The sequence below is a fragment of the Penicillium verhagenii genome (genome assembly GCF_028828195.1).
Source record: "Penicillium verhagenii strain IBT 33310 chromosome Unknown utg000002l_segment0_segment0, whole genome shotgun sequence".
NCBI classification, from domain to species: Eukaryota; Fungi; Ascomycota; class Eurotiomycetes; order Eurotiales; family Aspergillaceae; genus Penicillium; species Penicillium verhagenii.
In genome coordinates, this window is record NW_026643166.1 from 1,689,606 (window position 1) to 1,715,327 (window position 25,722).

Consider the following 25,722-nt stretch of genomic DNA (forward strand, 5'->3'; position numbering starts at 1 on the left):
TGTCCATGACGTTATAAATCGTTGTTGGTTTTCCAAATTTTTCGTTTTCAGACATGTAATCGCATTCGTGTCAACAATAAGCTGTACGGCGTACATAGTGATTCATAGTGCATTGTCCAATACAGATAAAGTCATATCTCCTTTGAACAGGCATGACATCTTGAAAATCATTGGTTTTGATTACTGTATATCTGTCCCCACGTCTCATAGGCGTGGGGTACCACTCAGGGGCCAAATGGTTCCAATTCCAGATAAATGACTAGACTCTGAAACTCCGACATACATAATATGTATTGAGATGAAAAACAACGGTTCAGAGAGACGCTAGTAGGACCCAAATGAGATCACTCCCCGCACTGTCCATTTGACTGAAGTCTCGAGGCGAACTCAAGCTCGGCCCGGTGCAAAATGGTATGACCTCACCGCGGTCGATCGCAGATTTGCAGGATGACCATCTGCTATGGCGGTTAGGTCATTACTACATGCCATATGGAGTACATTGTACTCAATAGCCGCCGAGTCCTCGTGTTGCATCATCAATTGTCTCACTGGGGCCACATTTTTGAGATGGAAACTCTCATCAAGAATACATAGGTCGTAATGAATTGATTGCTTTCCTCGAGGCCACCGCAAAGTCGCTGTACCTTGCAGAACGACCGGTCCAGAACTTCAAGAAACCTGTTTTTGAAAGTTTTGAAGGTGAGCCCGACTACAGCGTTGAGGACATGTGGACCTCATAGGGACGAAGCGTTGGCCAAAGATTGTTGAAGTGGACTTGCCTTAACCATTTCTTACTCTTCGTCCACTGAGAACAGCTGCTAAACCATCGACCGAGAGTTCATTGATTGAGCAAACCCCGATGACATTGATCTGATGCCCGAAACCGGTCTGACAGTGCTGTTGCAACGGCAACGGCAACCCTACTCGGTCGCGAGCTTGCCATGATGATGGTCATGACATGACCTTGTCCTCTTTCACAGATGGACGCGACGGGTACGGACCGAAATGATCCAAGCAGGTTTTCTTCAGCACTACACGGGACCTTTCGCCTCAATTTTCATCTATTCATGTCCTCGAGTTAGTAAACGAAACGACCCAACGGTGAAAATCTCGTACGAGTACTCCGGCGAAGACCACTATGCCCCAGACCCCAACCATCCTCGAGTTTCTCAAACCTGTTGCTACAACCCATCTCCACCGTCACCTGTGCGTCATGAGTAGCCAATGAGAAAACATCGGGGACAGACCGAACAATTTGTGGAGAGATACAACCGTACTGGAGGCAAAGGGCCATGTCACCTGGCGTAGATAGCTTGTTCTGTTCCAATGGAGATATGATTTTAGGGATTATATCAAAGGACATAAAGGTAAACTAGGCCAACACGCTGGAATATTTCAAGTTTGAGTTTTGAGGGGGGCAACATCGACAAAACATAACAATAGTAATGCATCATATTATTCAATTCATGCTCATATTCATCACACATAACCTGCATGGATAATCTTACGTTAGTAGATGTTCAATCAGACCCACCAAACCATTGCACCTTGTACAATAAAACGTTCAAAGAAGAGAGAACTAGTCTCGAGATGAGGTTGGAAGCTTACCCTTTCTTGCGCCCTGGAAGAAGAAGCGTACAACAAAGACCTGCAGTGCAGCCATTGAAACCATCATCAGGGACTCAATCACGCTGAAGTTGAAGATACGGCGCTCTGTGCTGCGGACGGTGCTGAAGTTGCGGTTTTCACGTGTACGGAAGTACTTCTGGTTCCGGGAGATTGTAGACAATTGAGCAGAGAGCTTGTAGATAGATTCTTCCAGGCTGGTGGTTTGTTCGGGGGTGGCACCCTGGCGAGAGGGGAGTTGGGCACGCTGCTCGTTCTCAACCTAAATAAGGAAACATGGAGATTAGTATATACCGTATATTTGGAGATTGATTCTGGGAGAGCCAGCGTCGAATTGGGATGATCTTGGTTCCGTATGGTGCTGTGTGGGGTGGTTTGGGATCATTTCCCTTGGGACAGGGGTAGTGAACATACAGCAATCTCGAAGTCAACCATCTTCTCGGCGAAAGTTGACATCTCATTGTTGAAGCAGAATTTGTACTCGCCGATGCTCTGTGCGGTGAATACGAAATCGCCTTGTCGCTGCTTTTCTTCGGCCGCAACGATCTTGTCGCCTGGTGCTAGAATGGAATAATCGACATCGAAGGAGCCACCGGATTGGACCTGTACATGAATTGAATATCAGTAATTATTCAAGCAGCTGTTATGTAGTGCTCTGGTGATATACACCATAGCTCTCTGGTGTTGACTGACCGCGAAGTAAAAGGCCACCTTAGCGTTGGCTTGTTCAACCTCAGTATAGAAGCACGCCTTCTCGTTAGCCTCAAGGCGGTAGGTCAGAGCAGTAGCAGAGACAGACGAGGCCAAGGCGGCCAAGCCAGCGAGAAGTGTGAACCGCATGTCGGATAATTAACGATGTGAACGGGTGATGCGCGTCAGGAGGTCGAGGTTCTCGAAGTTCAATGGTTCTGGCCAGGTGGTTGTTTGCAGTGTTTGCACACAAACAAACTACCGCTTCCACATGAAATTAGTAGACTACTACTAGTACTTTAAAACTACTAGTACTATTTACTATGTACTCTTGGAACCGAGGCTATGTATGACAAATGTAAAGAGATAATGATAATTCTTTTGATTGAATACATATCTCCCAGTACCCAACTCAGCCGACAAGTGCCAACAAGCCCAGGTTTTGGGATGGTACTTTTGTAGCCAAAACAGAATCATCGCTTCGTGCCATTTGTATCGCCTCTACTCCAACTTTGGGACTATGAAAGGGAACGAAAAATGGAAAGCCACAGAAAAGGAACAAAGCGGAAAATGAGAAAGAGAATAAAATGAGTGCCTACCAGGCTCTTGCTGCTCATGTACCGAAGTGCAGCATCTTGCCCTCAAACCCCCCCCCCCCCCCCACCCCTAGCGCCCCGTAGAAATTCATTACTTTATCGAATGAAAAAGCTCTCACTCTTGCCCCAGAATCCACGGCTCTTGCTGGCATGGTCCAGGCCAAGAAGGTCATCAGGACCAGCAACGTCTGACAAGATATCATCTAGAAAGAAAAGAATGAATGGTCAGCTTGGGGCAATTTCAATTGAATACAGCAGATGAAACTCACCATCTTCAATGTACTTGGCGCTTGGGAAAGAGTTGCGGGGAACAACGGAAAACTTGATCTTCTCAAAAGGCTTTCCCTTGATGCCTGTGCGCTTTGAGAGACGTTCCTTGGTCTCCTTAAAGATCTCACCCTGTGAAGAATATCAGCACAGCCCCAACATTAAAATGTAATCCAATGATAAATAAAGGCGACTTACAGGCTTGACAACAAATTTGAAGGGAACTCCGTGAGGGCGGCTGGGCTCTCGGTCAAAGTTGTAGGCGTTGATTAATCGGTCCTCGCCTTCCATGTTCAGCTCTTCAGCGGGAACTCGTTCCGCATACAGTGTGGAGTATTCATTGATGGAAGCCACATTGAAATCCTCACGAAGCTCCTTGTAGAACTTTCCACCATGAGCTTCAAAAAGCCTCATGTTCTGGAAAGCTTCATCGTCAAGCTTTGACTTTTGCTGCAGGGCCTCAAGAAGTTCAGCGACGTTTCCGTTGCGACCCACCAGGATCTCGACAGTCTCTTCCTTGGTGATTCCTTCAGTGAGCATTGTCACCTTGAAACACTTCTTGGTTTCATAATCGCTGAGACTCATGTCTAGAACTTCGTAGTACAAAGCATCCGATCGATGCATAGTGTAGCCATATGTGCCATATGTGCCGTTGAGGATTTGGGCTAGTGTTGAAGTGTTGACTCGCTTGAGGAAAGGCTTGGCTTTGCCCGTGTTGGCCATGACTGGCGCAAACCGCAGATGGGTAGGGTTCACATTCAAGTGTTCGCCCACCTTCTTCGAAAACTGGTCATAGGTCATCTTCCTGCTGAGAGTCAGGATAAATTCCTCGGACTCGGAAGCCGAGATAGGGGCAAAGGTAACATCCATGCGGTTCAACAGATAATCGTAGAACTGTCGGGCATCTGTGTATAGGGCTGAGGCTGGTAGTTCTGACTCCTTTGTTGTCCGTTGGAACGTAATGATGTCACCGTCCTGGATCTCAGACTGCTGGAATGTCTGCTTAGGCTTCATAACATCGATCATGTTATGCTTGATCTCTTCGAAGAGCATAAACTCAGTACCCACAGGCCAGTTCATCTTCTGGAGAATGACAGGTCCCAGATCGCCAACCTTCTGACTTTTGGGTACATAAACAGGCCCAACACCGCTCAGAGTTTGAGTTACCACATCAAAGTTCTTCAAAAAGATCAAAGCCGAGTCATTGCCCTCAGGCCAAGATTGACCGTCCGGCAAAACCTCCATCCAAAGCCGGAAAGCGTTACCCTTGGTACCAAATTTCGTATAAACATCATCAACGGTCATTTCTAGGTCAGTGACAATCTGATCAGGCCTGGCGGTCTTGTTCTGACGGTTGACAATCACCCAGAAGCGGACGGAATCGGCACTGAGACCTCGTTCATCTGCCATTTCCTTCGCGAACTCTCCTACTTTCTTTGACCGCAGAACACGGTACTGGGTGGGTTGCGCTGGATCTTCAGCGGGAAGTTCAGGGCTGAACAAGTCAAACCCGTGATGAGATTGGAAGGACTTCTCAGTCAGAACGCCAATGCTCATATACAGGTGAGCCTCTTCTCTCTCCTTCTTGCGGCGAAGATTTTCCGCCCGATCTTCGGCCAAGCGCGTCTCTGTGGCCTGGTCAGTATATTTCAAAAGCGCAGGGGTTCAACGCAAGGGACACTCACCAATGTGGGAAGGAACATCTTCTTTCGTGATCGGGAATAAAGCAGTATCCACTCGTGTCTTCCGAATGTAGACCAACATGTACGCGTTCATTGACCGCTTCGTTGAGAGAGTTCGGGTGTATGGCTGTCGAACACCAGTGGCTCCATTCGCCAATTCATACTCTCCACCATAGTTCTCCTCCAGAACTTCCTTCTCCGTGACACGATTCACTCGGTCGTCATCAAAGCGGTACCAGTTTCCATCCTTAGTAGGTTTCAGGAACGCGTAGTAGTGACCCGCATCCAAGCCACCACTGTGAACCAGGACTCCATGCAGCTCATAAGTCCAAGGCTCGGACATGTCGGCATTCTCGGAGAGATAAGGGGCAGCATCAAATTCCATAGGGAAAACGTGTCGGTCATTCACTTTCATCATCGTAAGAGCATTCAGGTCGTACTCGAATCGCTTGAGGTGTAGGTGCAAGACCGGTGGGAAGCTTTCAAAGATCACACCTTTCTTCGCATCTTGCAGGCCATGTGGGGGGCCTGCATCATACTTATTCTCGCCTTCCAGCGTCTCAACCTGGATATAATCGCGGAAGCTGTCATCCAAGGTCTTGTTACCTCGAACATTCAGCTGAATATCCCAGAAGTCCTCCACGCGTGAAGATTCATAATCGACATTGATGCAAGAAATATAGGTCTTTGTCTTGCCTACAAACATGTCAGGCAATGCCTTCTCCGCAACCGTGCCCTTCATCTTCTCCTCTAGTCGTTCCATTAGTTTTCGTGAAAGTTCCTGGACATCCTGCTGCTCAAATGCCTGTCTAGAGTCCCAGCCGAAAGAGACGGTCAGCTCGTTTGTGGAAACCGCCGTGTCGCTGGTTTGCAGGTTGTAAAAGAGTCTTTGAAGAGTCCATGCGCTGTTTTCACGAGTAGATTCTTCCTCGGTGGGGATTTGGTAAACAGCCTATAATGGTCAATAATTAGGTATTGAAAGCAACAGGGGAAAGGTTGCATCCCATACCTTCCGGAAACCATTGGTAAAATAAAGCGATTGCAAGAGCGAGTTCAGGTAGCAGGTAGCACCCTGGTTTCGAAGTCCTACCATATCGGTCTCTTTCTTGGAATCATAACTGATGCTCATTAGCCATTGATCCAGTATCGATAGTATTGGAAACATGTAGCGCTTACTTCTGGAAACTATGCCAGAGCACACCGGTAGGATCTTTGACGACGCGGACATATGCTGTGATAATGGCCTCGTCATCTTGCACCAGTGGCACGCCTTTGCCTTCCCAAGGCTCGTTGAAAAGGGTTCGGATATCATAGAATCGGGTGAATCCCCAGTCTCCCTCATCCGCAGTGAATCGATGGGTTGCAACTGTGCCAACTTTTAGCTGGATAATTCGGTTCATAATCAGAGTGTATAGTAGTTACCGTGAGAGACGTGAATAGAGGGATCCTTGACGTTTGATAGGACCAGAGCGAATTGCACACAGGCGTACCAGTTTTGAGGTGGTTCACCTTCCCAGGCATGCTCTAAGTAAAACGAGGCATGTTCGGAGTGGTTTCCGTACGGGAAGAAGAGGATTCGCCTAATTCTCAAGTCAATGTTTGCGCCTGCAGGGTTTCTCTTCGCTATGTCACCCACCAAGGAGATCCGCCGCAGTTAAAGACCGGCCCATGCAATTTGCGTTCCGACTTCCTCCAATCCTTAATGTGCCAAACATTATGGGTCTCTTCTTCGGCTTCGAGGTCGGCGGGCTTCGGCAGGACTCGTGCCATCATGGCGGCATCTAAAATGGTTGAATATGCCTCGGTCAGCTCCAAACTTTTCTTGAATGTGACAAATTGATGCAAAAGGCGGGTTTTCTGGATATAAGCCCCTGGTCCTCGCAGATCCGATCGGTCGCATCCGTTTCATCCCGCGATGCCAGGTCGGTCGGGTCATGCTTGTTGTGATCGGGTTCTGCGGCGGAAGAGGGGGAGTGGGAAACGAATCAAAGAAACATACGGTCAGTTGCAGAAGGCGCAGGCTCGGGCTCATCGGAGCCTGAGCGAGAGACAACAACAATATCAGTCTTCTCATTGGGGTATTGTTCGTAGTTGTCGACAAGCATGTCGTTCTCCGCAAGCTGGGGCCTGACGGTTAGATCTGCAATGACGACACACACGAGGGGCACGGTCGGGACTCACGTTTTCCATGGCGAAAAGTGCCCTCCCGTCCAGCCGGAAGGCACTTGTCGGAATGGAGAGGAATTTAAATGGAGGAAGAAGGGGGTGAGAAAAGAGTGGGAGAAATGCAGACTCTGGGGAAGAAGTTGTCGGGAGGAATTTCTTGCTGAAGCAGCAGATTGGAGAGAGCTAGCGGTGGCGGAGCCCTTGAACGCTCGGCAATGATTTACAGCAAGTTGAGAACCAACGCGGGTGATTAAGAAGGAGAAGGAAATTGGGTATTGAGTAAAAGAAAGACCCAAGAACTAACAGATACAGAAGGATCGACAGGGATATTAATTCATTGTTCCAAGGTTATGATTTACGTGCAATTATGTATTTTCCTCTCGAGATTTCCATATTTCTTCTCATCTTTGCTCTCAGTGTGCAAGCCCTAACTTGGGTAGTCGACATGATAGATTTCTATGAGATCACCTGTACAAGTATAATGTATATAGCTATTAATATTTTCTGAAATAAGCAGCAAAATATTTGAAGTGAGCTAGTTCCATTTGTATTTCCAGATTCTTTTTCCACTGCTAAGTGGGTACATATGCCTCGACATGCAATCCAAAGCATGTGTTCAACCATCTGAATGTTCGTATTATATGAGATTGATGGCAACTTACGATCACTTTAGGACTTGGCAATCAATTCAATCCACATGAAACTGTGATTCTGATGATATTCTGTGTGTAGATTTGAGTAAGAAATATAAAAGATACTAATATTTCACTACATTAAATCAAGAAACAAATAACTCGCTTTAAACATGAGCTAAACGTTCGTAAAGGCGGTGAAGACTTCATCACCGCCCGAGCACATGCGACTCCATAAGCTCCGAGCATTGGAAGTTCTGATCTTGGCTTCAAGTCCACTGCCTGGACTGCATGGAGCACAATGCAGTTACGTCTAAGACGTTGGCAGGCTCTTCGATGTGCTCCTAAACCACGCTTCTTTTCTGGTGCCCAGCCACCACCATGGAGACCCTCCTCTGCGGTGGATGAGTACGTGACTCCGCACTTGGAAAGTCCTTGCATGATCCACCCGAAAAACTAACCGGGAACTTGTTGTGATATCTAGATGGGTGGAACGCCCCATCCGCCCGATCAGTCTCCGCCAGTTAACTTTCTTCGGCCGTACATTAACAGAGCCTCGACTGATTAGCTCGGCGAACTATGTGCGGACCGAGCTACCCACTCGGTACGTTTGGGATTATCCATCCCTCGAAATACTAAGGTACACAAATACTAGTAGCTTTAATAACTAACTCACTGCTTCCTTGCAGTCTGGCGCATCGACTGCGAGATATCCAACAGCTACCTTTCGTGGTAGTCTCCAACCCCCACCTATCCCTCGTATACGAGCTGTACTACAAGGCCTTTGAACGATTCCGAGTGATTCCTGAGATCTGCAGCTTGGACGACAATGATCGGTTTTGCGATGTACTCAAGGAAATGCTGAAAGAGCACCTGGTGGTCATTCCCAACTTGGCCACCGGAGTCCTGCAGTGTCGTGAGCTGTTCCCACCTGATGAGATGGATCGCTTTATGAACACCTTGCTGCGAGCGGTATGCATATGAATCCCAACCTGGAAGCCCGTTTCGTGGTGGACATCTATATTAATGTTTTGTTTTTTGGGATTTAGAGAATCTCTCGTCGCGTTATTGCAGAGCAACATCTGGCTCTGACCGACACATTTAATTCTCCGTGGCATTTCCCCGACTCGCACGAACGGACAGATATGAATGCAGACTTTGTAGGCGAAGTATTCCTCAAGTGCAATGCCAAAGAGGTAATTGAGCGATGTGGGAAGGTGGCGCAAGACCTGATGCGACAAACCACCCAATCCCCTCAGATTCCTGCCATCAATGTCCAGGGTCATTTGAACGCCACCTTCCCATATATTTTGAGCCACCTGGAGTACGTGGTTGGGGAGCTGCTCCGCAACTCAGTCCAGGCTGTAATTGAAAAGTACCATAATTCTTCACAGCCACCGCCACCCATCCAGGTACTTATTTGCGAAACCCCTCAACACGTCATCATGCGCATCTCCGATCAGGGCGGTGGCATTCCACGTGAGATCCTACCCTATCTGTGGTCTTTCAGCAAGGGACCCCGGACACAGACGCGGCTAGAGAACCTGGGGCGGGTCCCCGCGATGGCCGCGACAATGCAGGAATTAAAAGTTAGCGGGCGCAAAGCAGAATTAGGAGGATACCACGAGGGTTCTCTGGATAGTCTGACCTCCAGACATCCAAACCTCCGACTTGGTATGGGCCTTCCCATGAGTCGAGTCTATGCCGAATACTGGGCCGGGAGTCTGGAATTGCATAGTCTGGAGGGCTACGGAGTGGATGCCTTCCTGCAGATCTCGAAGCTAGGGAACAAGAACGAACAAGTGACGACGCGCGCAGCCATAGATGCTGTGTGAGGGAGGCAACCTTGTTTTTGTTTTTCTTTCCGACTTTACTATCATGATCTATTTACGTTTGTACTCCTGTGGCTTGTTCTGTTCTCTGGGCGTACAACGTATTTATTCTGCGATGACGGCGAGTTACCCAATACGGTTTAGTGTTCCGTATTTGGTCTAGTGTTCTCCGTGCGCGTGTCTATAAAGCTCGTCACCGCGATGGTTTTTCACTGCCATTTAATATACCAGTCCCAACCAGCTGTGTCTTCATCCCACTCAAAAGAATCGAGGTCACAATAGGAACCAGGCTTTGCAACCCCCCAGGCGACAAACACTTGAAAAAAAAGGCTACTTTCCATCTTGTCTGTGGACACTCCGCACAGTTTGGAAAACCGATAAAACACCTAGAAATTTATCAGTTTAGTATTAGGTAGGTGTTAGCTAGGTGCTAGTTATAGAACCTGTTAATCTACCAAGAACTTGGTGGGTGCTTATCTCCAGTACTTATAATATACCCATCCCAAGTATTAAGCCCATAGTTAGTAGGTATATTACCTAAAAAACCAACTTAATGGGATGCCCAGGTGTCTAGCCACCTAACATTTGAATTACGTATGACACCTTGATACCTGTACTATTTTCGGTCCCCTGTAGCCCAAAAGTACGACATCAAAATGACCTTAGTAACGGGGCTGAGTTCATGTGTACCAGGGACTATGGAAGTACATCTGTTGCCTAGTGTTTGTGGTTTTCAATTCGTACTTGCCAGCGGTACCAGGCACAAGATGACGTCAGTGCCTCAGCCCTATACTTGCTGTGGGCCAAACTTCATGTTCTATTGAAACAAGGTTGCCCCATGAAAAGTCCTCTGACCCCCCTCTGACGTCTGAACCGCCGATCATGAAACGTGCTACTCTGCCAAGAGATGAGAATGCTCCCATTTATATCTTCGTCCTCCTCTTCGCCATCACTCTTCTCAGCTTCCTAGCAACCGCCGATTTCAAACGCTCCAGCCGATCTGATCCACAAGAACAATAAACAATCACAAACCAACCAACCCAATCCATCCATCATGGCAGGCACCTGTTCTATGCTTTGTCTGATAATTATCACTATTTTTAGTAAGTGGACTTGATCTCCGGTGACATTTGGAGCCTCTCTGCACCATCGCCTGCCCCGTGCTGGATATTGTGGGGAGCTATTCTCCACATCATCTCCGGAAATCAATAGCGACTCATCTACGCAGATTCACCATGCTAACCGCACACTAGTTCCTCCCCTCGGTGTTTTCCTCACCGCCGGCTGTGGTGTGGACTTCTGGATTAATGTCCTTCTTACGATTCTGGGGTGAGTACAGTGGAAGATCCCCGCGCTCACAGTCTCTTCTGAATGCACATTTTGACGCTTTACTTATAGGTACCTCCCCGGTCATGTCCACGCCTTCTACCTGGAATATATCTATTACCATCGCCGCAATCAGGATCCTATGACCCGCGCAACTCAACGACCGGCGCCCGGCGTCTACTCGGAGCGCGTCCAGAATGGTGGTCACAAGAACCGGAATTATGGCACCATCTGAGCATGTTGAGACTTCTTGACTTCTTGACACACCTGTGGCGATGATTTGTTATAAGCGATGGTGGAGTTTTCTTCCGGAGTATACTACTGTATGGCACGTGGGGTGGAATTCCCAATACCGACTGTGCAGGCTTTGAGCTTATCCAGTACCCTAATAGCCAATTGACCTTATTCATACTATATTTCATGTTTTTGACTTCCCTGCTTCCAACATTTGAGGATCCAAGACCGTAGGCAAATCTTCCATTCCTCACAAAGACGAGTATATATTTTGTTCTTTTAGTACCATAGTAAATCCCAGAAAGGATTGAAAGATGCATATCTAGATATCTAGATATTGCTCTGAATCTGTAAAACATTACCCAACAAATGTATAACACCCTCAAACACTCTCACTCTGTCCCTCAACCTTCTTGCCTTTCAGAGCCGGGAAATCAAATTCCTCACTCCTCAGAACGGTACCCTCCGTCCTCGGCACAGCCCCAGACCCAGGACTCCACCACAAAGCCCCAACCCACGGCTGCACATTCCACCCAACAGCCAAAGTAACATTCTGCTTCTCAGCCAGCAGCCCCGTAATATCACTGATCTGATACTTGGCCTTTTGTCCCCTGAGTCTGAGAAGTCCCGGTGCAGCCTCCTCCTTCGCGCTCGCCTTAGCCTTGGCCTTCTTGCTAGCCGCCGCCTTGGAGCCAGCGCGCTTATTACTCTTCTTCACAGAGCCGGGCGAGATCTTCGCCACAATGGGCGCGGGGAGCGCATCGAGCGCCTTCTCCTTCAGCTTATCCCATGTGTAGGGGGAGGTTTGGGCCGGGATAATGACATCCCAGATGACGGCCTCGGAGTCGCGGAGCAGAGAGTTGGCGTCGTTGGATGAGGAGTAGCTTGCGTAGACGTAGACGAAGACCTGCTTGGTGTTCCAGTTGAAGAGCGGGGTCAGGTCTGCGTCGAGATCGAAGCGGATCTGTGCGTATTCGGAGCGCTTGGTGGAGTAATAGTGTGGGCGGCCCTTGACTCTGGGTTTTGGCGATTGGATTAGTATGAGATGATCAGGGTATGTGATGGAATTAACCAAAGCTCCCAGATTCCAGGGTGTTTGTCAGACGGACTGGACTTAAGCCTTGCTTTGCTTTGTCTCTTCTCTCAAGCTTGGGTGCAGAGGGAACTTACACTTGGACATTCTTCAAGTCCACCGATGTCGTCGTAGCGGTTGTGGGGAATAATAGTGTTGATAGCGCAGCGAAGGCAGCTACCACACAGGCGACTGTGGTGAAGAAGCCGAATACGGCCTGCGCGCGGGTTAGAGAGGAATGCATCATGCGGTTGCGACAGGGTCGTGGCAAGTCAGAAAGTCGGGGCGCGGATGAAGCCAGCTGGGCGTGTTTGGAGCTTATCGCGATAAACGATAAATCCGATACCGATAAGCCCTTTCAAAGTATAGTAACTCTACTAGTGACTAGTCTCCGCGCAACTCACTCTTGCACGTATGATTCTACCTTTCGCATCCTATCAAAAAATTCAAAAGAAAGGCCTAGAATTATCAAATACTTTCTGATATTTTTGCTGAGTTTTTGTCCGCTTCCACAAGGACAATGGGCGACCACGTCCTCTTCTTCTACGGTAAACAACCCCGGATAGTCAGTACTTAGCTCCATACGGGAGGCACCCACCATACATACCCCTCAGGGCCTCAACAATGAATGGAAAGGAATCACTGACTAACAACCAACAGGAACCTTGATGGCCCCTCAAATGCTGCATCGTGTGATATATGGTCGTGCAGATCCAGAGCCTTGGCAAAAGGCGCTCTTAAGTTTCCAGCCCGCCGTGCTGCACGGCTACCGGCGCCATCGAGTGCGGGGTGCGGACTACCCGGGCATTGTTCCTGCATCTGGATCGACACAATTCACAGAAAAAGTCGGCGCAGAACCAGACAATCAAACTGAGGCCAATTCTTCAGCCCGAACATCCGTTCTTGGGACCCTCGTCTCTGGATTGACGGACGGAGACGTCCATCGTCTGGATATATACGAAGGAAACGAGTATGCTCACGGGCAGGTCAAGGTGCGAACCTTGAAAGAGACATTACACCAGGACCAGAGCCACGAACGCGCAACTTCAAATTCGGGTGGGAATCTTCGGGATGTTCTTGATGCTGCTGGGGCGGAGTTTGCGGATGAGCAGGAGGAAGTGGATGCTGTGACTTACGTGTGGACTGCCGGCGTGGAGAGGCTGGAGAGCGCGGAGTGGGATTTTGAGACGTTCAAGAGGGATAAGATGGCTTGGTGGGTTGAGAAGGATGAAAGTCAGTGGTAGGCTTTACTCGGATATCCATGCATATTTAGAATGCAGTAGTAGCCTGGATGGGAATAGAGATACAACATGTATCAGGAACAATGAGTTTATTGAAACTATAAAGCTGCAATTAACTATTTGAAATATGATGCTATTCGATCAAGATTATCGAAACTCATACAACGCCGTATGCCCTGCACCGGCCCCCGGATAAGTATGTGTATGTATGCATGATGGGAAGAGTCTTGGAAAACAAGCAAACCAGACCACAAATGATACAGGATATAATCAAAATGAGATAATAAAGAAAACACAGAAAATAAAACAAGATATGCCTAACCAGAACACCGAAAGAAATGCACTGGAACAGATCATGGATTTCGACAAATACAGGTTCATAAAGGCAATTTTGAGATATCTCTCAACTCTTTTGCTTCTTCTGTCGGGGGCTCTTTTGGGGTCGCACCGGCTCATCGGGTGGTGGGGTTGCCTTGACTTGAATTTCGACGCAGGGTTTTTGATGCTCTGTCTTTGGACAACTGCCATTGACGGCATCGGCGTCTTCAGGGAAAGCAGCAGTTGCTTTTCTTTTTTCCTTTCGGCGTGTCAAGCCATGTTCACTCTTGGACTTTTTCTTGCCGTCATGAGTGGTCTTCGGCTCCTGGCTGCCGGGCAAGCCAAGTACATCACGGTCAATATTACCAGGGTCGGATGAGCGACGCTCAAAAATACCCTTGAGAGGTTCCGTGTCAACGGGTTGTCTATCCTGCTCCGAGGAGGGATTCGAAGGGACAGGGTCGGTGGGCACCAACTGTGACTTGTCGGCAGCACATGTCTTGGTTGCCTTACTAGCCAACTTCGCAGCTTTACCAGTGGCCTCGAAGCCCACATCCCGGAAGGGGTTAATTGGCTCCTGCTCCTCTGTTTTTGCGATCTCACCGTTCTCTTCCTTCTCTTCATCCTCCTCACTCGGAAGCGGGGGGCCCAGTAAAAACGAAATCCGTTCCTGATCAGCCATAACCAGCTTGCCCTCCAGTTGCTTCTGTTCTTCATACATGTCGTCCAAGAAAGTACGGAGCCGGTACCGCAGAAGACCAGACTCGAGCGGAGGCCAGTCATCTTTTTTGCTCATCTCACGCTGCAGCACCCTTTTGATGAAGGTATCGGGATTCTGCACGAACTTCTCAACATAGGCAAGCAGATATAGCCCACAGTCAGAATAGTTTGGTTGAATAGGAATCTGTCGAGCGCGCATGCCCTTGATTTCCATCTGGTCGTTGATATCGACGCCACGTTTCGATTCGGCTTCTTTGAAGACATACTCGCGTAGAATCTTGATGGTGGGAGAACGAGGGACATCAAGAGAGTCGAAAGTGATGATGGTTGGCTGACTTGGGTGCAATTTTGGACCAGTCCGTCCTTTCTTCTTGGTCTTGGGACTAGGCTGACTGGCAGCAGTAGACTGGCTCAAAGTCTTGATGGGATCTGTTTGATTCCAAAGCAGACGGTTGAGCTTAGGAGGCGGCGAAGCTTGGCTCTCATCACCGTCGGGCCATTCATCATTTGAAATCTTGCTTCCACTGTCTTCTGCATTGTCTGCCCGTGTTGGTTCCTCCACGGCTTTCATGGAAGGAGTCTCTGTCAGGTTCTCCTCCAAGTCTGTTTCATTGACTTTTGCCTCTTGTTCGACACCGGCGGCTGCAGCTGAGACTGCTAGCTCGGGCTCTGGAGACTCGAGGACTTCCTGCACTTCACTATCTGTCGGGGTCGACGGTTTTTTGTCGTTCATGGAAGCCAGAAACTGGTCCACAATGCCAGGAGGCGGAACATTCAGGCTTGGTAGGTTGCAAATGATTGCAACGTACCAATGCGCGTTTTGGTTGATTGGAACGATGATGTAGTCGTAGCTGAAAAGATCAATGTTGCGAGTCCACTTCTCCACGCCACTGTAGTTGATACCCTGATCGCCTTTGGCAGTATTGGTGAGGGTAGCAAAGAAAAAGGAATTGAAAAAGTAAATTCGTTTCGCAGCAGCCTCATTCGTACGTTCGAGGTGATCCTGCAGGAAGCGTAGGTAGAAACCGATTAAGTTATCATTCAAGAATTCATCCTCGCGCAGACGGTCTCGATCCTCAACGCTGACTTCTGCACGCTTCTTCCCGCTTCGGGGATATACCATTGGCTTCTTCCAATTGTCTCGATTCTCATCCTTTGGCTGAGGAGCTCCTTTGAAAAGATCATGGAAACTATTATTGGTATTTCGTGTTGTCCGCCGAGTTGGTCGACTTGATCGCTCAAGTGGAGTTTGGACCTCTTGAATCGATTTGACGGGAAGTTCGACACTAGCGTCCGAGCCTGCTCTCTTTTTGTGCTCTGGGACTGGTATTTCAGCTTGACTATCCCCTGTCTTTGAGATAGAAGAAACGTCACGTTTTGCTCGCTTGGTGACAGGCTCCTCGGCCGAATCCTGCAGGGCAGACGAAAGCTTCGGACGACGCACAGAAGGGTTTGCAGGTGGAGTCTGGTCGAAGTCCGGTAGAGGTCTCTTAGGCTGCTTGTGAAACTCGGCTACTTCTTGCTCCCGGGTTCGAAAAGCCCTGGTCATGAAACCTCTGATTCGCCGGTTAGTGGACTTGCTATTAGAAAGAAGTTACAGTAGCACTTACGGTTCTTGCTCTAGAATCTTGACCGACTTGTCTTTCAATACACGAGCAAGACGATTCTTGTTGCTGGTATCCGAAAATTCAATGTCGACCTTATCACCCATGGGTAGAGCCCCTTTGGACAAGTTCAGTCTCAATTTTCGGCTGGGATCCTTCCCAAGATGAATTCGGACCACCTTGCTCAGTGGGATTGCAATATGTTCTCCCGTGCCGCTAATGTCATCTCCGATTTCGAGTTTCTCGTCAACAAGATAGATGTATGCGCTCTTGCCCTTGGCACCGCTTTTGACGTTGACAGTGCCGAATTGCAGACGCATGATGCTAAGTCGGACTGGGTCCGAGTTTGAGATATTATGCTTTATTTTGGCCTTTCGGTTTGATCCTGCAAACCTGGTGGGCACAATGTCGGTAGGTGAACTTCGATCAAATGAGAGACGAGTTTGATTTTGTCGATCATTTAATTTCCTTGGAGCAGGTTGGGTTGTAACTTCTCCCTGCAGTTCATCGGAGCTTTCTGAACCGGATGAGGGTATGATGCCGTTCCTTTTGACGGAAGATGACTGGATCGATTGGATCCGGGCTGCCATTTTTCCCTTTTTTGGAATCGGTATATCAATGCTATCAAGGATAGACCGGGCGGGTTTGGCCTTTCCTGATTTCGCTAAAGGCTCCGAAGCACCTGATTTGGAGCGTCGTTGCTGAGTAGCTTGAGCGGTAAATCTTTCATCTGGAGAAGAAAGAGCTAGCTGCCTATTTGGGGCAGACCCAACGCCGTCTTCCGAGTGGGAGGTACCATTATGACGAATTGGGAGGGCATTCTTCTTTGGTTTGGGGGATATTTCACCCAATTCAGGAGAAGCCCGTGTTTTCTTTGGTGGGGATAGAGGGTTATTGACTCCCTGATTGTCAAAACCATCTCCAATAGGATCTTGACGTCGCCTCTTGATTGGCCGACTGGAAGGCTCAAACGCGTCTTCCAAATGAGGTAATTTATTAATCGGGACAGTTTGCTTTGTCTTCCCCCGGGCAGGTACCGGTCCGCTCTCGCGCGCATTATGGGAGATTCGGTTATGAGGACGAAACGCCGCATTTGACTGGAAATGAGTCAATATCAAATAGTTCTCCAATTGAAATTCAGCGAGAGATCAATGTTACCTACTCCGGGGTTTTTTTTCCTGCCTTGCAATGTAGCACCAGGTTTGATTTTTACTGCGTTTGCATCCCTAAGAAGAGCGGAAGTGCAATTTGGTCAGCTCGAGATCTTCATATCAGACATTAGGAGATATGACGGAGATCCCTCTGTGAGACGTACTTGAATTTCCCCCCCAACAAGCGAGCCTCATCTTGTCGGGCTTGGTCATCCTTGCGCTTCGGATCCTGATGTGACATCTGTGGAGAGTCACCCAGTCTGTGGTGGAGTATTAATACACGTCTGCTGTTGGGGGCGCAAGGGTATATTTACTGGGCGGCGGAGTCTATGTCAGGTTGAAGCGACGGAGACCGCAAATTCCCACAAGTGGTTGCAGGTCCGGCTGTAGTAGAAGAAGTAGTCTTGGCATAACTTTTCGTGGGCTGTCAAGAGGTTGGAATGAGTATTGTGTGGTACTTATAAAAGCAAAAGCAAACTCAATACAGCAAATTCAGTACAAAGGAAATTGCAAACAAGTCAGATGTAAGGGTTCACATGTTTTATATGCTAAGTCTGATAGATATGGTGGAACATGGCTGACAGACCAACACACTAACAGGCAAAGAAACCCTGAGCGGAGACACGCATCAAAAAGGTTGAAAGCCACGAACCTGATCATTGAAATCAATATCTTGATCTGAGGCGGAGTGCGACGAGAAGCGGATGTGGTGCGGGGTGTGATGGTTTTCCTCAGGGTCCGAGACGAGAAATTCCTGTTGCCGGACAGAATCTATACGACGCCGAGGTCTAGGAGGGGTTGGAGAGGGAGAACGGCGCGTGGAGGGCGGATTGCTGTGATTCGAGAGCTGGCGATTTTGCGGTTGACGATTGGCGGGCTGCGGGCGACGCGGCGACAAGTTCAAGTACTCAGAAATGCTTCCAAAGATATGCATCCGAATGAGCGACAGACACCTTATGGCAGGACCGAGCACAGCATCGGTCCCATCCTCGGTGATCCTTGACCTTTTTTTCTACCCTTTTTTCCCAGTCGCTTTTTTTTCCGATATGGTTAGAAGATTCGTCCTGGTTATCGCCTATCGCCGGGCGGTCAGGATGAAAGGCCAGGTTTGTCAGGCAGAAAATATTGTTTTTAAGTGTAGTAGCTAAATGTGCTAGTCTACTAGTAACTACTAGTGCATTACTTGTACTTCATTTCATCGCTAAAACACAATACATACACTAGTAGCATTGAAAACCGTTGAATTGAATTCGTAATAAGAAATATACCTATGTATATTCAAATAGCTTAACTCGGGGATTAGAATGCGTAACATTGTAGCTGCTTTGAAGCCAACTGAATGAACATACTCTACCTACGGTTAGATAGTAGACTTGTAGAACGGATATCCTGGCCACGCCATCTGCAGGTTACAGCTGCATTTTTCGCATCAGGGAGGAGATAATGGAACGTCACGCATGATCGAAGGCAGATAGAGAGAAAAAAAAAGATAGAAAAAAAAAGGGTCACAAACAAGACATAAATGAGTTTCACTCAAAAAAGTAGAATATTCAAACCAAACCGCTGAGTTCGCCTCGATGCCCCGCCGTCCCCCAGACCCAAACGCGTCCCAATGAGTAAGTGCATAAAAAAGTGTTTTTGGTTTTTTGGTCGGCTGTACTGTACAGGGCTCAAGGCCAGAATCTCGAGAGACCATTATGAGGACTTCTCTGAATCATCAAGGCCGGTGCGCCGCCGCTCTGAACCCAAGTGGGCCGCAGGGTTAGAGGATGCGGTCACTTTCTCGTGACGAGCTTGATCGATAGCAGAGCGCTGAGCAATGCTATCGTCGTGACTCTTCCAGATAATGTTGGTGTCGAACGGGAAGGCGAGCAGACGCTTGATCGTTTCTCTGCAGGAAAAAAAATTAGTGATTTTGTTGCATCGTGACTGGAAAGCAATTTGCTAAGACAAACCTGATCTTGATGTTCCGCCCCCCATCAATCCGTGTCCATACACTCAAAACGTCCTCGCCGCCCCGCACGCTCAGCACGGCACCGCAGACCTCATCCCCAGCCTCGGCAAACTGGTCACCCACCATCGCCAGCAATAGATCCTCCCAGTACCGATCTGCCACACCCTTCTTCAGTCGCACGATCCACTTGCCACCGCGCTTATTCGCCTCATCTTCCCAAACGGGCCGGATGCCCTTCTTGAAGATGTGGTAGTCCGACACTGTCGGAAGCAGCGACGGGTGCTTGAGATGCGAGTATACGGCCCAGAAACTCTCTACCGACGATATCGATGCCAGCGGCACGGTCGACTTCTCATAGTCCGAGTACTTGGGTGTAGGTGGACGGTACCAGACGATCCAGGTCGACTTGAGCGGATGTTCTCCAGGCCCGGACATGGAAGCTTGGGCCAGGGCCTTGGCTCTAATGGCATCCTCCTGCTCTGCAGAGTGATCGCGCTTCTCACCGGGAGTCTTTATTTCTGAGGAGCCTCCGGACTTGGGGGCGCCGAACGAGGCGAATGCACCCGATCCTAGGCCAAAGGCGGATGAGGCATTGGTAGATGGAGAAGAGACCCCGGTAGACATGGGGGATACTGCGTTAAAGGGATTGGAGCGGCCATGCGAACTGTCGGGGCCGAATCGTTTGGATGAGCGGGGCAAGTCGACGCGGGCACCGTCCTTGCCGTCGGTTCCGGACATGGACAAAGACAGTTTGGAGGAGCTAATAACAAAAGAGCAAAGTAAAGTCAGTGGACTGGCGGGTTTTGGGGGAGAGGCAAAATAAAGATTTTCTGTCTTGAATAGGACTTACTTTGCTCGGCGAGTCCACAAGTTGGCATTATCCATCGCGGCGGGTGAGGCTGCCCGAGACACGAGCGGTCATGCGGGAGAAGAAAAGAGCTTTTAATGAAACAACACGACACCACAAAGACACAGCTTGCACAGTTCCGATCAATGACGTATGCAGAGAGTGGTTAAATTGAGCGAGGGGAAAAAAAGCAAAGTGGGTGGGATAGCGGCGGAGGGTGCGGACGGAGGTGGCGGGGGAGGGAGAAAAATGGTATCTGAAAGCGCGGGGGGATTTGAAAATAAATAGAAAGAGAAAGAGAAAGGGAGTTGAGGGTATTATAGAGAAAGCGTTAGGTGGATGAAGAAGGATTGAAGTTCTGGATGCTGGAATTGGAATTGCAAATGGAAATGGAATTGGAGACTCGAAGTTCGAACGCAGAAGCTCCATCGTAGCCAATCAGCGGAGGCTTCGGCTGCCGCACCGTCTATTTTCCCGAGCCGCGACAACTTTTAAAGAGAAATTTTTTTTCTTCTTCTTCTTCTTCTTTTCTTTCTTTTACCAAGACCACCAACTCAAATCAATGCCCGGATCCTTCCTTTCTACGGCCCGGTCATTTCCGATGTGTGAGTCGAGAGTAAAAATTTCGCATCTAAAACCATCTTCACGAGGGCTCCAAGGAGCAACCCAGGATTTGACGATGACCTGATTGACGATACATACCCTCTTTTACTGTTATCTTTTTATTCCTACTTTTCGCCCTTGTTTATAGAATAGGGTACGTCCTTTCCATAGAAATTTCATATCTTTTTTTTCATCTTCCACATCATATCCTGTTTCCTGTCTCCCATCTCCCCGTCGAGATGAAATGAAGAAAGTCCTAGAGCTCTCTGGTAATCCGAAGTCTCAACCGCCCTTGTTTTCTACCGGGCTGGTAGGGCGTGAGGTTATTTGGCAAAGTCTGATCATCCTGCCCTTATTTCATGTTGTCGATGTTTATTTTGGGGTATTTTTCCCTCCTGCTGGTCATAGACTGACGGAAATTCAAATTAGATTCCGTAACTGGTCACGTTTGTTTATGCAGTGACCATATATCTCACCAGTTGACAGCCACAACTACGTACATATCTGCACGGAACCATATCCCCACGTTGACTCTCTGCTAAGCACTACTATTACTAATTCAAATGCAAGGCTGACATGGAGATTTGAACAATGTTGTTTCGAAATATGCTACTATTTTTAAGTTCAAGGGGAATAAATTAGAAAAGCAAGCCCCAAATCGTATGGCCCGAACGAATTCCCATGTAAATGCGTCATTCCCCCCCTCCCCCCTCTCCAAACACACGCCAAATGCCGAATTACAAGAAAAGCAAAATGTCACTCATGCATGTGAGGATCTATACCTGCTGATCAGGGGGTGTCAGTTCGTGCCTTTTTGTGGTCACGATCACTGGAGGCTTCCGTCTTGCGCTTCTCCCGATCTTTCTGACTTTGCGCCTGCGCCTCGACGCGACGAGCTTCCTTGCGAAGTGCCTTGGATTCAAATTCATGCCAGTCTCCTTCCATGAACTCCAGTCTAGAAACAAGTTAGTTTAGGGAGCAAACTCAAGGAGGAAAAAAAGAGAAGACCAAAGCACACTTACTCAGTAGCCTGCTGAGGAGCCGGTTCCTCGGCGAGGAAGTAGGGATGTTGCAATATCTGCTCGGCACTAGGCCGCTTGGCAGGGTCGTACTGGAACACTGATGAGATTAAATCCATTGCAGCGGGAGTCAGTACCTCTCGGTAGATTTCCTCAAATGCACGCCTCTTGCGCTCCTGAGGGCGCATCATTTGGAACCACGGCATTTCCCCAAAATCTGCCCACTCAGCCCGAGTTGGAGTGCCTAAACAGTTGTAGATCTTGTCAAGTTGACTGATTTCACCACCGTCACCAGGAAAGACGGCCTTCTTGGTGAACATTTCCATGCAGACACACGCAGCACTCCACACATCGACAGCTGGGCCGTACCGTGTCTCGCCTAGGAGAAGTTCAGGCGGTCGGTACCAGATTGTAATCACACGGTTGGTGTAATCCATCTTGTGGCTCTTTGAAAAGAAACGTGCCAGGCCAAAGTCGGCAAACTTTAATAATCCAGTATTGCTGATCAGAATGTTGGCGGCCTTGATGTCTCGATGCAGAACACTGCGGTGGTGGAGAAAGTTCAACCCTGTAAACATTTGCTTGGCCAGATCCTTCTTGTGGGCAAGATTGAGAGAGAATTCCGGGTGGTTGATCAACCCCGTCAGATCATGTGAGAGATACTCGAAAACCATAAAGCATTCATTTTTCTCAACCATGACTTCCAAGAGACTGACCACGTTGTGACTTCGAAGATGCTGAAGGAGCTTAATTTCTCGCACAGCTGTAACAGGGAACCCATCTTTCTCGCCTTCCATTCGGATCTTCTTTAGAGCAACTGCACGCTGAGTAAACACGTGGATGCCCTTGAATACTTTGCCGTACGTGCCTGCGCCGATCACAGATTCGTTGCCCGGCTTCCGGTAGTACACCGAGTCGACGGTGGCGTAATGCGCAGGTAACGTTGGGCGTTCCTTGTACCGAGTTAAAATCTTCGTCTGTTTGGGCGTCTCTTTGGGACGATCTGGTGAGATATCTCTCCGACGATCTGGTTGGAAGTCAGGACGGCGGTCACCTCTTCGTCGATCACGACGTTGATCGACTCGGCGGTCATCTCGATTGTCTCGAGGATCATGAAATTCTCGTGGTTCACGGAAATTCCTGCGGTCCCTATCTCGTCCACGATCACGTCCACGACGATCACCACGCGGCTCCGGCTTAAATTTGGGTAAGGGTCCGTTGGTTAACCGATTGCGTGGGGATGTGATATCCGCTGCAGGTGCTCGAGGTGGCGCCTCGCGAACTTGCATTCGCTGCGCAAGATCCGGAACCGGTTTTGGGGCTGTATTAGGAGTGGTTTTCGCCTTGAAGGCGAAACTGAACTTTTCGCCCTTGTCTGCCGGAGTTGAAGCCTCATGGTGGCCAGCTGGAAGTTGCATATCCCTAGTAACCGCGCTGCCATCCCCGCTCTCTATTAGTCGTGGCGCCTTATGATCTTCTTTTTCGGTATCTCTGCCTCTGCTGTCTGCTGCATGGGAATGGAGTTCATCATCTAGATCACGCGGTGATTGAGGATCATTGATGGACGATGGGCGAGTGGGTGTCTGGGGGTCACGAGAATGCAATGGGCGAGGACTTTGATGCCCACCACGACCACGCGAAGTCCATTGAAAGTTGTTAAAATTACCCCTGCCACCGCGATGGGCTGGTCCATTGTTATAATTGTGAGAACCAGAGCCAGAGTATCGGTGATCTGAGCCCTGGTTAGCATGGTTTCCGCGATAGCCAGACTGGCCTCCGCGATATGGAGGTCCAATATAACCTTGAGAGTGAGAATTTGATGGACCATCGATGGATTGGTGCATTTGATGAGATTGTCCCGAGGGAGGATTTTGAGAGTAGTGATTGTCTTGTCGGTAAGGTGACGACGGTTTACTTACGGACAGTTCAGATTAGCACAAGGACCTGGTAAGGTATGAGTGGTAGACAGGTAGATAGAACTCACGCAGGGGCGGGATATGAAGATTGACCGTTCCAACCAACTCGTCCTCCGGAGTGCGGAGAAGCAGGCGGCGGAGATCCATGATGTGAACTGGTCGAGGTGATCTGCGGTGACGCTGAATATTGCTGAGCATCAAGATGTGGTCGTGACCGACGACGTTGCTTGTTGGGTATATCGGATTGTCGCCCTCCATGTACTGGAAATTGGCCACGCTGGTTGTCATCGAAGTTCGGGATTGGACGGGGTGAGGGAGAGCGACCAGTTTCATCAACAACAGACCTATTTGGTAGATTTGCACTCATTGTCTCACCCCCTGCTGGATGTGGAGGATGTGGGGATTTCCTTGAGCCTGCAGAATGCCGAGATACAGAGCGAGATTTATAGCGAGAGCCTCTATCACTGTAGCCATCACCACTCGGTGGCCGAGAGCGACGGTCTGGTGATAGATTATATCCTCGGTCGCGCACGGGTGACCTAGATCGGTCCCGATCCGAACGTGGGATATCGGGGCGGCGGCGGTCTTTTCCACGGCGATCACCACGACCCCGGCGAGGAGATCTTCTTCTAGGACCACCACGCCCCGGAAACCGCCCTCCTCGGTTTTTATAGGAGGGACTCCGGTCGCGTCGATCTCCAGGTTTTGCGAATGAAGATCGTCGCGGAGGAAATGGACCATTTTGGCCACGGGGGGATGGAGACCGGGTTCGTTTACGTTTGGATGGGGGCCCAGAAGGGGATTCATCTCGTCGAAAACCTGGGCCACCACCGTTCAAAGTTCCTGACGAATGATTGTTCCAGTCGCCAGGTGAGTGAGGTCGGTTCTGATCCGGTCGCCGAGTATTATAGAATGCCGGGGATGGGCCAGGGGAGCCACGCGGTGGGGATCGGGCAAAGGAAGAGTCACCACCTGCTGGGAAAGATGTGTCAGGGCCGAGGCGGGACATCCGTGTAGATGCAGGTGGCGAGCGACCAGCATATTCGAAACGACGTTCATTTGGCCTTGATGGACGACCTTGATCGCGATGGCGGTTTCTTCCCCGATCTCGATGAGACCCTCGACCTCTGCGACTGTCCCTAGAATGGGTGTCGCGGTCTGGATCGGCACTCCACTGGTCTCTCAGCACTGGACTCCTATGGGACCCAGCCATGTAAACGTCGCCAGCAGCATCTAGCTTTGGCTCCTGAATTTAAATTTTGTGTACCGATCGGGGTTGGGAAAGTTGGCAATCTTCGCGAGAACTTGAAGCCGAATGAAGCGCAAGTGGAGCCGATTCGATCGTGACCGCGTCTCTCAGGCGGAAGTTCTGATTTGGGGGGGAAGATCCCGGACCATCAGTTTTTCCGGCTGCATTGAAGTTGGATGAGCAAGGGGAGATTTCGGGACTTTCTGAGATGCTGCAGATAGCATCGACAGACAGGGGGGAAAAGAACAAGAATTCTGTATCACAATCCCAGGGCATATCTACTTGGTTCCCGGAAACGTCAATCAATATCAATGTGAGAGACGAATGTTGGTTGTGGTGGCCCGTGCGGCTCTACAACTGGATTCGTAGCAATGATGCACTCACTGCCCGTGCATTAGTCGGGACTCCTGATGCAGTCCAGTCTGTGCTTTCTGCATCTCCTCTGTCACTTTCTTCTTCGCTTTTGTAGCTTGAAAAGGATACTTATTTCCTGTGTTGTGTCCCAGTAGAAAGATCAAATTCGTGACCGTGGTCACTTCAATCGTAGCACGGCTCAATCTGGGGTGCTTTCTTTCTTCACACCCGCGCCGTATAATTGCCCTGAGTCAAGATCACACCAAGGACCAAGTGGTCATTCTATCTACGTTCTGCATAAAGCCAGATTGGTCACGAGTCGAGTAGCGCTGCAACAAGCTGGACCAAGCTTGGTTCAATAAGCCGAATGTGGAGGTTCGCCTTTTTGTTCTCGGTCATGGTGCTGTTGTCAGGTCCACTCAAGACGGGAGCAGCATCGTAACTGGAGAGAAGCTGTCTGTTTCACCTCGGGTATGAAGGACCCCATTATAAGTCGTTATGTTTGAGCGGCGGTCTGCAAAATCAACTGGACACCATGTTGTTGGCCCCGGTTAAATAAAGACAGAAAATCCACCACCGGCTGCGGAGCCGCACTGGTAATGGTTTACAGCAAATAGACAGAA

At 49.1% G+C, this 25,722-nt stretch overlaps 9 protein-coding genes across 9 annotated transcripts; 3 read left to right on the forward strand and 6 right to left on the reverse strand.

Annotated features, from left to right (window-relative positions):
* Positions 1-1,579: 1,579 nt before the first annotated feature.
* Positions 1,580-2,466, reverse strand: N7466_000619 (p24 family protein; the record flags this gene model as incomplete). The annotated part of the gene is made up of 3 exons (XM_057160017.1): positions 1,580-1,888; positions 2,041-2,229; positions 2,320-2,466. 3 exons carry the CDS (start codon positions 2,464-2,466, stop codon positions 1,580-1,582), a joined length of 645 nt encoding a protein of 214 aa, XP_057026265.1.
* Positions 2,467-3,008: 542 nt separating this feature from the next.
* N7466_000620 (ubiquitin-specific protease UBP15) lies at positions 3,009-7,051 on the reverse strand (the record flags this gene model as incomplete). Its single annotated transcript, XM_057160018.1, has 10 exons — positions 3,009-3,115; positions 3,182-3,311; positions 3,378-4,807; positions 4,865-5,813; positions 5,871-5,979; positions 6,038-6,227; positions 6,284-6,441; positions 6,498-6,642; positions 6,861-6,981; positions 7,043-7,051. 10 exons carry the CDS (start codon positions 7,049-7,051, stop codon positions 3,009-3,011), a joined length of 3,348 nt encoding a protein of 1,115 aa, XP_057026266.1.
* Positions 7,052-7,933: 882 nt separating this feature from the next.
* N7466_000621 (protein kinase PKP2) lies at positions 7,934-9,494 on the forward strand (the record flags this gene model as incomplete). Its single annotated transcript, XM_057160019.1, has 4 exons — positions 7,934-8,067; positions 8,144-8,263; positions 8,349-8,631; positions 8,709-9,494. Coding segments are annotated over 4 exons (1,323 nt in total), but the record flags the coding sequence as incomplete, so codon positions are not given.
* A 1,051-nt stretch (positions 9,495-10,545) lies between these two features.
* Positions 10,546-11,052, forward strand: N7466_000622 (YqaE/Pmp3 family membrane protein; the record flags this gene model as incomplete). Its single annotated transcript, XM_057160020.1, has 3 exons — positions 10,546-10,594; positions 10,745-10,820; positions 10,890-11,052. The coding sequence occupies 3 exons, from the start codon at positions 10,546-10,548 to the stop codon at positions 11,050-11,052; spliced, it is 288 nt and encodes a 95-aa protein (XP_057026268.1).
* A 381-nt stretch (positions 11,053-11,433) lies between these two features.
* N7466_000623 (signal peptidase complex subunit SPC3) lies at positions 11,434-12,370 on the reverse strand (the record flags this gene model as incomplete). The annotated part of the gene is made up of 2 exons (XM_057160021.1): positions 11,434-12,067; positions 12,222-12,370. The coding sequence occupies 2 exons, from the start codon at positions 12,368-12,370 to the stop codon at positions 11,434-11,436; spliced, it is 783 nt and encodes a 260-aa protein (XP_057026269.1).
* A 273-nt stretch (positions 12,371-12,643) lies between these two features.
* Positions 12,644-13,367, forward strand: N7466_000624 (gamma-glutamylcyclotransferase family protein; the record flags this gene model as incomplete). The annotated part of the gene is made up of 2 exons (XM_057160022.1): positions 12,644-12,671; positions 12,784-13,367. The coding sequence occupies 2 exons, from the start codon at positions 12,644-12,646 to the stop codon at positions 13,365-13,367; spliced, it is 612 nt and encodes a 203-aa protein (XP_057026270.1).
* A 400-nt stretch (positions 13,368-13,767) lies between these two features.
* Positions 13,768-17,817, reverse strand: N7466_000625 (uncharacterized protein; the record flags this gene model as incomplete). Its single annotated transcript, XM_057160023.1, has 5 exons — positions 13,768-15,958; positions 16,013-17,103; positions 17,169-17,232; positions 17,322-17,444; positions 17,810-17,817. The coding sequence occupies 5 exons, from the start codon at positions 17,815-17,817 to the stop codon at positions 13,768-13,770; spliced, it is 3,477 nt and encodes a 1,158-aa protein (XP_057026271.1).
* A 1,035-nt stretch (positions 17,818-18,852) lies between these two features.
* On the reverse strand, positions 18,853-19,996 carry N7466_000626 (eukaryotic translation initiation factor 4E; the record flags this gene model as incomplete). The annotated part of the gene is made up of 3 exons (XM_057160024.1): positions 18,853-19,048; positions 19,113-19,871; positions 19,962-19,996. 3 exons carry the CDS (start codon positions 19,994-19,996, stop codon positions 18,853-18,855), a joined length of 990 nt encoding a protein of 329 aa, XP_057026272.1.
* Positions 19,997-21,350: 1,354 nt separating this feature from the next.
* On the reverse strand, positions 21,351-24,709 carry N7466_000627 (putative protein kinase; the record flags this gene model as incomplete). The annotated part of the gene is made up of 3 exons (XM_057160025.1): positions 21,351-21,516; positions 21,584-23,494; positions 23,565-24,709. 3 exons carry the CDS (start codon positions 24,707-24,709, stop codon positions 21,351-21,353), a joined length of 3,222 nt encoding a protein of 1,073 aa, XP_057026273.1.
* Between the last annotated feature and the right edge of the window lie 1,013 nt (positions 24,710-25,722).